We start from the raw sequence: 13,100 nt of genomic DNA on the forward strand, positions 1-13,100 counted from the left end.
GAGGGACAACACACTTTAAGGTGTGTGTAAAAGCCTCAATAGTTTCCAACTGCCAAACTCATTTTGTGTGTGATGAGACCAACTGTTGGCATATACCAGCTCTTTTTTGCCTCGCTACTGATTTTATTAATCTTGCATTGCAGATGGAAGAAGAACCTTTTAATCCTGACTATGTTGAAGTAGACCGGGTATTAGAAGTATCTCTTTGTGAAGATAAAGACACTGGTGAGGTAAAGATATCCTAAAGCACGTCAGGAAGATACATCTCCAAAATATTGTTTGATAATGGTTATTTTAGCAGATTTCAGAGTAACACCATAATGATTTTAAGCTTGAATAATACTTTTCATGAGACATGACAATCTTATTATTTCCTATGCTAGCTGTGTATTTCAAAATAGAAATCAGAGTTAAATGGCTTATATTTTTATTTGTATTAATAGGTCATAGTAGACAAAGCTTAGGTAGTTACTGATATAGGTGGGAAGTTTGATAATTGCCTTGTGAGTTCTGACAAAAAGCTGATCCTCTGTAATGTCCTGTCTCTCTGATAGTGACAAGGGGTCACTGCTGAAAAAAAATCACAAGAAGGCAGGGCAGTGGTGGTTCCCTCTTCCTCTCTAACTCTGTCCCTAGGCTTTAGGCAACCAGTGATTGAGAGGTGTTTTGATAGCTACCAGTGGAGCTTTCCCTCTGTATTTATCAAAACTCATTTTTTAACTTAAAGTGCCTCTTCTGGAAAGCTATTACAGAACCAAAACATGAGATTAGAAAGTAAAAAGAAAACAGAAAAGCAAATCAAGCAAATAAATTGCCAAAATTCAGAAATAGTCTGAGGCAAGCAGAGATCAGAGACTGACAAAGTTGTTGATTAAGGCTACAGGAATAGCTATGATACTTGATCTGTTTTTCTAGATAACAAAAGGAGCAGACCTTTGCCCAGTAATTTCTGCATTAATCTTCCTAAAGCAGGGTTGAGGGTTAAAATTACTTTTCGTTGTATGCAGCAGATTTGTCATTACTAGACTTGCGAAAAATGTGTTGTCATAAGACTTTCCCCCAACTTCTTGAATGATGACTTTTTATTTGGTTTTAAAATATTTTTTTTTTACTGAATCTAAACAAAATAATCTGCTTTGGTTCCATCTTTTGAGACTCTTCCTAAATTTTTATCGATGTTGCCCAGAAGACCTGTGAAGCTTTCTGTTTTGGTGAGAAGACCTGTTTTAGGAACTTTCTCAAGCTCTTTGTTTAGGCCTAGGTAACCTGATCTGGGAAGCAGAGGCAATGTTCAGGGTAGCACCTCTGTAGTTAATTGCCCTTCTCCCCTGTCTCATCCTGTTTCCACAAACATCACAAAGGTAGTAATTTATCTTTCCTAGGACTAAGATTTGCTTGTGGGTAAGTGGGATTGAAAAGTACTTCAGGTGTCTGCAACAAGTGGCAGAGTATGAGAAGCCAAGGATAAGTATGTACTGACCGTTTTAAAGAGTATCACAAATGCGCTTTTGTTTCCAGCTCTCACGTAAGCTGGCTACTCAAATAGTAAGGCATATTAACAGTCTGTATACTAAATTAAAAGCTGATAACATTCAGAATTTTCTTCTGCAGCCTGTTATTTACTATTTAGTAAAATGGTGTTCGTTGCCATATGAAGACAGTACGTGGGAGCTGAAAGAAGATGTAGATCAAGCAAAAATAGAAGAATTTGAACAATTACAAGCTTCCAAGCCTGACTCAAGGAGATTGGTAAAACTATACCTAATATACTTATCTGTCTTGGCAAATTGGATTTGGTTTTCCCAACTTCAAACTTTTGTGTTAAAACATGAGGCTTATTGACATTCTAAGTAAAGGATCTGTGTGCATTGTTACCTAGAAATAATAATATTTTCAGGTAGGCATAGATAAATATTCTCATCTAATTGTTACTCTTAAAAAAAAAAGTTTAGTTAAAAATACGAAGTGCTATAACTTCCTGTGCTTCTGAGTGATGAGCAACACATTGAAACTGGCTATCACAGAATCTAAACACCATTAAGACGAGGAGAAAACAGAGTAAAGTATAAACATCCTTGTATAGAGAACAGAGTTAAGTCTTCTGCCCCAACACAGAAGGGGATTGGCAACCGAGATATGTCAAACAGATTCCATAATTACTTCCTGCTTTTATTTTTCTTCTTGTCACAAAGGGCTAGCTGAAAGGAATAAAAATATTTGGAATAAGGAAATGTAGTTTATCTTTAAATTACCAATCTTGTGTCTTGTAGAGGAGGAGACAACAAAGTAGTTCTGTTTCAAGTCCTGTATATCACTGTCAGAGTAAGACGTGTCCTGCGTGGTGTAGTACAACACTTGTTCTAACTTAGTTATTTTACATAACTGAATATGCACAGTGTTTTCATTTGTAGGCTTTGGATTTTATTTTAGTGTTTTTTCTGTCTACAGATAATGACAGTAGTTATGATTAATGTCTTCATATTATATTTAGCTCGTTTTTCTAGTATTTATTTAAAATCCTGCTGTTTTGGCAATGTGGGAAGAAGGGCGTTTATGCTTCTCTATTTACTGTATTTGGCTTTGAGAGAAAAAAAATTATTAAAGCACAACTGTACAACCCACAGTCATCTTAGCATCAGCAACAAGTGTTTTTTGTTCCAGGCTCCAGCAAGTACAAGAAGGTATTTGCTGAGTGCAGCCCTGTGAGCTGGAGCCGCTCTTGGTGCAGGGGAGTGGACAGACAGGGCTGCTGGGGAGGGACAGCTACTGCTGCCCTGACACCTGCTGTCAGGCGGTGCTGGTGTGGGCAATAAAGGGATACTAAATTAAAAGCTAAAATTCAGAGCTGCCAGACAAGGCCACGTAAGTCTAGAGTGAATGCAAGTTTTTATAAATACTGAGAAATGAGGCAGGAGGAAGTACAGCTGATCAGAAGAGCTCTTACTAAAAATATTTTGCTTAAATGTGAGTTTGCTCATGTTGGATTGCAGAAGAGAGTCTTTTCTGCTGGAATCCTACCTAGTATCAGTCAAAAACTTCGTAATTTCTCGAAGTTGCTTGCTAAGCTAATGGACAGCCTGTTGAGTCTCCAGGCTTGGGAACTAGTGTGTGTGGCTTTTGTTTGTTTGGTTTGGTTTTTTTTTTTTAATACGTAGCCTCTCAGCTTCCCTTTAGCTTGCTAGGGACATTAAGATGATATACCTTGATACTGTTTTGTCATGACCTTTGTATCATGATCCTGTGTATGCTGATACTGTCTTTCATCTGATCCCTTGGGTGAAATCGATTCAGGGAACTCACAAATGTACTTTTTTGTATTCCTGGTGCTGGCTTGCTGAATTGGCCAACTCTGAGATTGAGTGATCAGCAGTGACCGGGGCAAGTGCTGAAAGGAAAGGGCAAGGTCACAGTAACTCAGTGTAGGTTGCCCAAACTGCTTCAGGAGGCCAGCATCAGCATCCAGAGTTATTTAGACCTTGGGGATTTTGGTAGTCCCAAATACTCAGTGGGCTCTGGTTGTAGAACAGCTGTTCGTACAGCTTCCAAAGTGAAACTTCATAGGTTCTTGAAGTTTCTCATATAAATGAATTAGTGTTTCAAATTACCTGTGCCAAGCTATTTTTATGCTTAGTTTAGAAATCAGTTGCTTGATATTGTTATAATATAGTCTTAAATTAATTGTAGGAGTATTAATTTCTACAGACAAATAAATACAAATTGCAGGTTTCTGCAGGCTAGTAATTAGTAAGTAATGTTAACAATAACACCTTCCCAGTTTTAAGGTTGAATAATTACATTCTAAATCGAAGGTGTTACACTCAGGAAGTAGTGGGTTAAAATGTTTCAGAAAAATAAAGCGTGTACCAACTTGTACATGTATTAATCTTTCCCTTAAAGGACCGGCCACCTCCAAACTCTTGGAAGAAGATAGAACAGTCCAGGGAATATAAAAATGGCAATCAGCTCAGGGAATATCAACTGGAAGGACTTAACTGGCTCCTATTCAACTGGTACAATAGGTATATGCATGGAATGTTTTTTAATGTACATTTTAAACCATATGGAGTGAATCACTGTTACAGGGGATCAATACTGTTTTAACTAAATTTACCTTAACTTCTCTGCTTATAGCTAAAAAGGTGTAACTGAAAAAAAAAAAAGTTTCTTTTCCTTTGGGTGTACAAGTATGTTTTTATCAATAAGAATAATAAAAAGTCTTAGAAGAGTAAAACTAACCTAACTGAAAATAAATTTTCAGTGGCTATGAGGAAATTAAAACAAAAGGCAACTTCCACCGAAGTACAAGCTTTCAGAATTTTTGGAACAGCTGAGAAGAAACACTTGCATCTTTCAAAATGATTTCTAGAATTAGTATGTATTTCAAATGAAGTTACCTCTCTTCAGAAATAAGGCTAGCAAACAACTGTATTTTCTATATTGGAAGTTAAAGTTAACTTTTGTTCGTTAATGCTATGATGGGAATATAATAACTTTCAAAATTTTTTCCAGAATGATGTATTTTTTCTGTATCTAAGTTGGATTTCTATTCATGAATCTTCCAGCTTGCTTTATTTCCAAAATACCAGTTGCCTGTCCTTTATAGAGATTATGTCAACGAGCATAACACTTTACCATACGGTTTCGTGATCTGCAAAAGAAAACTTTTTTTTTAATTCTCAGTCAAGCCCTACATAGCTGTGTGAGCATCTGTGCAAACAGAGTAAAGGGCTGGAATGTATGGCTGAGGGTGAGCACCTAGTAGTACTTCATGTAGTAATTTGGTTATGTGATCTGTCTCAGTTTGGGAAACGAGGGGAAATTTGTCAATGATGCTGTAATGCGCTCCTTTTAAGTGAGTATAGCTGGGATACTTTCCATCTGTGACTTCTAGGGAATCTTCATTAATTTCTAGCACTTTTGTCAAGGTGAGTGTACATGTAGGGAATCTGATAAATTTGAATTTCTTTAATTAGGGCAGACGTAGTCCCAAAAGAATACTTTTGGAATATTTTTCTAGGAGAACCTCATGGAACATTCCATTGTCAGGTTTTGCCAGTGCTAAACATGACTGAAAGCTTGTGGTTTTGTGTACCGAGTTCATTCTTTCACTATAAGCAGGAGACATTTGCAAGCATCTTTTACAGTGCCTGAATTTTGAGTGTTGTTTTAAACTGGTACATTTGAGCTTTGTTTTCATAAATTGTCCATTTGAGTAACCCCTTTAGCGTCTGTACTGTCTTTGATGCTAGTAATGAATAAATATATTTTACTTTCAGGCGAAATTGCATTTTAGCGGATGAAATGGGTCTTGGCAAAACCATTCAGTCAATTACATTCCTCTATGAAATCCTCCTGGCTGGTATAAGAGGGCCTTTTCTGATCATAGCTCCGCTTTCCACTATAACAAACTGGGAAAGAGAATTTCGCACGTGGACTGACCTTAATGTTGTAGTGTATCATGGAAGTATGATCAGCAGGCAGATGATTCAGCAGTATGAAATGTACTTCAGGGACTCCCAGGTATTGTCATGTCACTTGTATACCATAACTTATCCGAAACCTGTTTCAGGTAGTAGTAATGAAAAGTGTGCTTTACGTTATCTGTACGTACATCTTGGTGAAAGTCATTTTACATCCCATGATGTGTTATTTCAGCTTTTTACATATCAGAATCTTTAACATAGGCTTACTGAGTAAATTTCGTGAAAGTGGTTGCGGCAAGATGTATGTTGTTTCAGTACGCTGAGTAATTTTGCAGTTGAATAGCGGTGACGCTGATATTCACGTGGAGATTAAAGCGTACACAGATGGTTGCAGCTGGGTCCTGAATTTAAGAGCACTGAGAAAAAAATACAGCCAATTAAGCTCTACATTACCTTTAGGTAGCTGTTGATTTCCTTTTCCTAGCGTAAACCAGCTTTGTGTAAACTTTGCTTTTTCTCTCTGAAATACTTCATGTTAAATAACATGAAAAAACCTTGAAATCTGACTATTTTGAAAGGCTTTTTTTTGCCTCTCCTATATATTCTGCATAATTAATTTTTTTTTTAAACTATCATGGTATTACTACACAACTGATAAGGCTGTAAACTTCTTGTAAGTAGTGCTAAGTGTTAAAATGGCATCTTGTTTATCTGGTGAGTTATTGTATACTGCTTTATTGAAGGCCTTACACATTTCTTTGTCAGACCAATGGAGTAGAGTAAACTGCATAAAAAGCGTTCATTTAGTTCTCAGGTGATACTTTTATTACTTACTGTACGAGTGCTAAATGTATTACCATCACATATTTTGGTTGATTGGCTGTAGGGTTTTTCCTGTCAGTTAGTCTTTCAGATTTTCCCAGGGTTAAAAATGTGATATTATCTGCGTCCACCTTTTGAAACAGTTTTATTAGATGGTCATATCTTTAATTTAAAAGTGGTTAAAATTTTACTGTTTGTTAGGCAATACTGCATTTGTGGCTATGAATAATTACTCATCGGTATTAATTACACAGTTACAGAGATGTAATAAATGTGTGGGGGATGACAAAACATTTTATAATGTAAAATCTGATGTCTGGCTCTTGATAAAATTTCAGCAATAAAATCTTTAAATTGAATAGACTGGAGGTAATGTAACAAATTTCATGTGTTGATGAATGTCTAGGGACGAATTGTTCGAGGTACCTACAGATTCCAAGCCATTATCACAACTTTTGAAATGATTCTTGGTGGGTGTCCAGAGTTAAATGCAATTGAATGGCGGTGTGTTATTATTGATGAAGCTCACAGGCTGAAGAACAAAAACTGCAAACTCCTGGAAGGACTAAAATTAATGAACCTTGTGAGTAACTACATTTCACTTTTGGGGGTTGATTCTAGTTAAGTACAGTATGATAATAAATCACAAATTTGTTTTACCTGCCAAAAAGACGTCTTGAGCAGTCTTTCTCAGGAGATACCTGTTCCTGATACTGTCTTCAAATGTATGTATTTCTGATAGCTGATGCTGGTATGGTTTTGAGGAAATAAAATGTGGCAAGTTTTAAGCGTAAAGAGAATCTATTTCTGATGATACTATTCTATAGTTTGTTTTTATGATGAAGATTTCATTTAAAATGCACTTTTTAGTAATGAAATAGGTTTTGTGCAGTAATTAATTTTTAAAAACCTAGAAAGTATTTTAAACAACTTATTTAACAGTAAAAGCAAGCAAGTAATAACACTACTAAGCAAGTAGTAGAATTTAAAACAGAATTATTGTTTAGTTCCATATTTATGGTTTTATTTGATATAGAGCAAGATTTTAAATAGTGGATACTAACATGGATCTTGAGGCTTTTGATGCATTACTGCAAGACACACCATGACTAGTTTCGCTTTGGGTGTTTTTAGTTCATAATTATTTTGATACACTTGCTGCTACATGTTCTCAGTTAGTGTCTATTATATATATATAGTATCTATTTTCCACACAATATAGATAAAGGATTATACATGTGTGAATATTATAGGCAAAAGTTGAAGTGTTCAGTCATTTCTTCATTACAGATGCAGGAAGACAGAATTTAAAGAAAAGCTAGTAGAAAATACTTCTTGTTCTTATAAATCTGTTTTTCTGTATTACCTGTGTGCTTAGTGACATGCAGAACTGGTATTTTCAGGTTATGACACTCAGACTTGGCAAAAATTTTTGCAAATGTGTGCAGATGAGATCATGTGAGCTTTGTTTCCTTTTATAGGAGCATAAAGTGCTGTTAACAGGTACCCCACTGCAGAACACAGTAGAAGAATTATTTAGCCTCCTTCATTTTCTTGAACCATTGCGTTTTCCCGCTGAATCTACGTTCATGCAAGAATTTGGAGACCTTAAAACAGAGGAACAGGTATTGCATGTTGACCAAGTTCGTTTTGAGCTTCAGTATTTTAAGAGTGACTTCCTTGAAGGAAAAACTTCTGGTTTATATAGTAACTGTTACTGCTCCCCACAGATCACCTATGAGTTCTTTTGTCATGCAGTTTCTCTCAACTGTGCAGGCAGTAGAAATCTGTTAAGTACTATATTTTAGGTTAAAGAATTAGTTTTAATTTTTTGGTCAGTTTTGTAAATTTGGCAAGTAAATAGCAACAATAATAAAAATAAAAGTGTTTTGGCTTTGTAGGCAGAGTCTTTTCAGAGAAACGCTAAAAAGATACTCTTTCTTGCGTTTGGAGTGCGTAAAAAAATCTTTAGTAATCTGGGGTTAAAAATAAGGCTATATCTCATTTGGAAAATATTTTAAGTAAGTGATAGGGACTTCAAAAATTTTGAAACTACACTGTTACTCTTTAGTGTTGAAACAAACTGTTGTGTTTCATTTAGGTTCAGAAACTACAAGCTATCCTGAAACCCATGATGCTCAGAAGATTAAAGGAAGATGTAGAAAAAAAGCTGGCTCCTAAAGAGGAAACTATAATTGAAGTAGAGCTAACTAATATTCAGAAGAAATATTATCGAGCGATTTTGGAGAAAAATTTTGCTTTCTTATCCAAAGGAGCAGGGCAAGCAAATGTACCCAATCTGGTTAACACTATGATGGAACTCAGAAAGTGTTGTAATCACCCTTATCTCATCAAAGGTAAATACATGATAACAACTTATTCTTTTCCCTTTTTTTAACTACTTTTGTACTTTTATTTAAAATACATAAGTACTCTTGTTGTATTTCTTTGACTTTTCCATCAGACTTGCCAAGGATTGGATTAGGTGGAAGCATTTTTTTGATAGATGTAAGGCAAAGTTGTGAGGCAGTTGCATATTTGAGGCCTGAAATGTGAACTTGTTGTCTTGTAGGATTTCACAGAACATTTAGAAGTAATTATCTCATGGAAATGTTACGTCTCTTCAAAAGCAGTATGAAACAGAACTTCTAGAGCTAACTTAAAAATAATGCGTCTTGCAAGTGATATGGTCTGTGTCAGTCTTCATTGCTGTTCTCACCTAGTTAGTTATAACTCGGATATTTTTCATGCTTGCAAGAAAATACACTTTAAGCTCTTCAAGTTTTTGCTACAATTTAAATCATACTGGGACTTCAGAAAAGGTCTGCAAAATACTGTTTTTAAGACTTGTGTCCTATTTAAAATACCACTGAGACAAAAGGATTTGTGGTTGTCAGTTGGTTTTTTTTTTATACAACACTTGAGAACAAGCTGTATTTTCATTTTCGCAATTTTTTGAGGGGGGGAGGGGTGTCACATCATTCTAGGTGTTTTTTCTGTGGTGTTCTGCTTAAAAACTTAAGACTTGTTTTCAAAGAGCATAGAAATAGGTGTTCTTGCTAGGCTTTAGATCCCTCCAGAACTTTGTTCTGTCTCCAGCAGTGGCTAATGGGGGATATTTAGAGTACAAGCACTGATTTTGGTAACTTAGTCTTGTTTGTATACAGAGATAGTTGTGTAATATACCTGTAGCTACAGAAATATATTCTTTGATAGGTGCTGAAGAGAAAATCCTTGGAGAGTTTAAAGAAACGTATAGCCCCAGTGCTCCTGACTTCCATCTGCAAGCGATGATCCAATCTGCTGGCAAATTGGTTCTTATTGATAAACTTCTTCCAAAAATGAAAGCAGGAGGCCACAAGGTCCTTATCTTCTCTCAAATGGTGCGCTGCCTTGATATTTTGGAGGACTACCTTATACATAAAAGGTAAGATGCTGCATATTCTATCTTCTGTAGTATATTGTTCTCAGTGGGCATATCTTTGAATGTTAGCACAGGATCGATGATTGCAGTATATCAAAGGTAGGACTTTTTTTTGCTAATGACTGTGTGACTTGATGTGTTCTGTGATGGCTTATAATTTATTCACCAACAAATGAAAAACTTGAGAGGACAACTAAAAGAGAGGTTGTTGAGTAAACCATGTGCATTCAGTTTGTTGCTTTTTCTATTCAACATTCTGTGATGTATGTACTGTTTATGCATTGCCATCAGAAACCAAGTAAGTTCAAGCTCAACACTGCTCATCCAAACCCCAGAAGCATAGAATGTGTCTTTCTTTACATTGTGTTGAACTTGGACCAGACAGGGGTAATGCAGCTCCTTAGTCCCAACAGAATATAAGTACAAAATGGAAAACAACTGGAGGGGTTTTTTTTATTAATGTAAAAATAAAAATGTGCTTCCTAGCTTTCCTAAATTATTACTGCTTTGAATTTTGCAGCAGAACTGAACTGCCAGCCATAAAGCAGCTCCTTAGATAGGCTTTTGCTGTCACATATAATAGCACCTTTTGATTATACTGTTGACTCCACAGAAACTTAAGAGCTTATTTAAGCACGTGACTAAATACTATGCATAAAGCCTTAGCACATAAAATCTAACCTTAAACTTGGTTATAATCAGTAGTTGCTATATCAACCTGGAAAACTATAAAAAGGCATAGTTCTGGTTGTTTTAATAGTCCATTTGTTGGAATGTACACACTGCTTTGAAGTGTGTGTTTGTTAGTGAACTACATAGTAACGTAGAGTTAACATGTAAAAAAAAAAAAGTAAAAATGTCGAGCCTTTCTGCAGTGGATACTGGAATAATGTATATTGAAAATCATTAGTAGATTATACTAATACCTCTTTTTGTGATGATTTTATATAACTTCATGCTTCTGTGTTTTTTGTTTCATAAAGCTATCTATTTGAACTAAAGGCTCAACAGTTCGTGTGTTCTTTTTTAATAGACTAATTTTAACTCCACAGTAGTACTTTTAGTCCAGTATGGAAAATAATCCTTTTTCTGTAACAATCTAACATCTAGACTGGTGCATTATATCTACAGGTAGAACCTTCTGAAAGCCATGGAAGCTGAAACTTGCTCTATGCTACCGTTTGATTAGAAATGTTAGAGTGCACACATGATTAGACTTAATACTTAACAGAATTCATGACTGTAGGAAATGGCTGCCTGCCAAAATGCCTGTGGTCCTGTGGATTATCTGCTGTGCCATTTTATAGCTGATTAGAAGAGAAATGGTTGTGAAGCTTTTTGGCTAGTAGATACACATTAAGCATCTTACTCCATTTACAATGTACAGAATATTTGCTCCCTTTTTAAGCATCTCACTTGATTGCAGAAGTTTCATAGGAGTCTTTGTAATTATCAAAGGTAACAGAAATTACAGTTTTACTTCAGGTTTTAGATTTGATGGTTTTACTTTAGGAAGCCCTGGATTCATTGATGCCTTCATAAAGACTGTTAGAGGTGCTGTCATGTCATTTTTGTTACATTTCTCTTAATCTTGACAGAATCAATGTGTAGTTTGTCCAATGATAGTTCACCGAGTACTGCTTTCTGCTTATTACTTGGTTACCCCTAATGTGTTCAAACAATTTGGTATATAATACAAAAGCACACTGTCCTGCTTCTGTGACCCTAGGCAGGGATCCAAGCATAAGAGCATGTGGAAAAACTTCTAAGTATCCACATGAGACTGCAGGTTATGGTGTGTTTTAATGTAGCTAAACACCATGGTAATACGTATTTCCTGGTGTGTATAATCAGGTACTTGCTTTAACGGCCAAAGTTCAGAAGAACTTGTATTAAAATGCTCAGTGTTTGGACTTGCTCATGTGTACTAGTACCACAGATACGTGAGTTCTGTTGAGATCCCTGGTTATGTTATCCACTGATAATCAAAGTTAGTTTATATCACTTCTATTCACTGTAAGAATAAATAGGCAAGCAGGAGATCTGTTCTAATCTCCCTTTAAATTATGAAAAATTTTGTAATTGTGTGTGTGTGTGTATCTGTGGCCATTTCCAGGTACTTATATGAACGAATCGATGGGCGAGTACGAGGGAATCTCAGACAAGCTGCCATTGACCGCTTCAGCAAACCAGATTCCGATCGCTTTGTCTTCCTTCTGTGTACCAGAGCTGGTGGTTTGGGCATTAATTTGACTGCAGCAGATACATGTATAATTTTTGATTCTGACTGGAATCCTCAAAATGATCTGCAGGTAAATTCCTTTGAGTGTAATAGTGAGCCCTAAGAAGTCAAATAAATTTGGGCACTTCAAATATTGTCTCTGTTTTGAATATGCATAATTTTTAAAATGTTCAGGTTTTTTTAAGGCATATGTTTAATGTTTTTTGATTAATACTTTCTACTTGGATAGGAGAGGTCATGTAGATTTGGATGGGTCAGAACTTTTTTCCAAACTGATTAGTCTTAAAAGTACAACAGAGGTAAACTAAGTCAGTGTTTTGATAAAACCCTTAAGATTTGATGACGTTGTGAAACCGGGGGTTAGATATTTGCATATATTGACTCACACAGTTTGTGGAAATTTAGCTGTTAAGCTAAAACATACTATATAAAAAAGAATGAATATGTATTAAGAAACAGTGAATTAATCAAATCCAGGAGTTGGATGCTGAAATTGAATCCATTCTCAAGTCGCAACTTCTTTAACATTTGTATCTGGAGATCAGATAACTTAGGAGCTAGCATGCCTTTTTATCTAGTGTTAACTGCAAGAGAAGTATCATTCAGTAGCATTCGGCACAGATCATTTATCTGCATTTTACTTACTACACTGGTTTTAGAAAACTGTTCACAATGTGGAAAATGTCTGATAGCTTCCATTTACTTAAATGGGAATTGACTTCCTTCTGGGTTCATACTAGTTTTTTTCAGATTACACTACAGCAGAAATAAATTCTTAAAAGCATTGTATCTAATTCCTAGATAAGTCTAAATGCTTATTGCCGTTCTCCTTTCCTTCAAAAGGCTCAAGCCCGTTGTCACAGGATTGGTCAGAACAAAGCAGTGAAGGTCTACAGACTGATAACACGTAACTCCTATGAAAGAGAGATGTTTGACAGAGCAAGTCTGAAACTGGGACTGGATAAGGCCGTCTTACAGAGTATGAGTGGAAGAGAAAACAGTGTTGGTGGTGTATGTAGACTTACTTCTTGAAATTACAAAAGCAACATGAAAGTTATCATGTCGGAAATATTTTAAATTACAGAAACTACCACTTTTCTGTCATTTGCATCTCTGTTATGTTTTCTGATGTGGACTGACAATATAGTTGACATAATTTTAAACATAGTCAGTTACTCTGATAAATCTT

At 35.7% G+C, this 13,100-nt stretch overlaps 1 protein-coding gene across 1 annotated transcript in view; it reads left to right on the forward strand.

Annotated features, from left to right (window-relative positions):
• Positions 1 to 13,100, forward strand: part of CHD9 (chromodomain helicase DNA binding protein 9) — a 98,503-nt gene that overhangs the window by 57,916 nt on the left and 27,487 nt on the right. Inside the window, exons 11-20 of the mRNA XM_035893125.1 lie at positions 144 to 230; positions 1,612 to 1,749; positions 3,898 to 4,019; positions 5,277 to 5,520; positions 6,652 to 6,828; positions 7,727 to 7,870; positions 8,347 to 8,602; positions 9,462 to 9,672; positions 11,786 to 11,981; positions 12,755 to 12,922. Of these exons, the coding sequence (XP_035749018.1) occupies positions 144 to 230; positions 1,612 to 1,749; positions 3,898 to 4,019; positions 5,277 to 5,520; positions 6,652 to 6,828; positions 7,727 to 7,870; positions 8,347 to 8,602; positions 9,462 to 9,672; positions 11,786 to 11,981; positions 12,755 to 12,922 (1,743 nt within the window). The remainder of the gene's footprint in view (positions 1 to 143; positions 231 to 1,611; positions 1,750 to 3,897; positions 4,020 to 5,276; positions 5,521 to 6,651; positions 6,829 to 7,726; positions 7,871 to 8,346; positions 8,603 to 9,461; positions 9,673 to 11,785; positions 11,982 to 12,754; positions 12,923 to 13,100) is intronic.

This window comes from Egretta garzetta, unplaced genomic scaffold (assembly GCF_000687185.1).
Source record: "Egretta garzetta isolate BGI_Z169 unplaced genomic scaffold, ASM68718v1 scaffold314, whole genome shotgun sequence".
Lineage (NCBI taxonomy): Eukaryota > Metazoa > Chordata > Aves > Pelecaniformes > Ardeidae > Egretta > Egretta garzetta.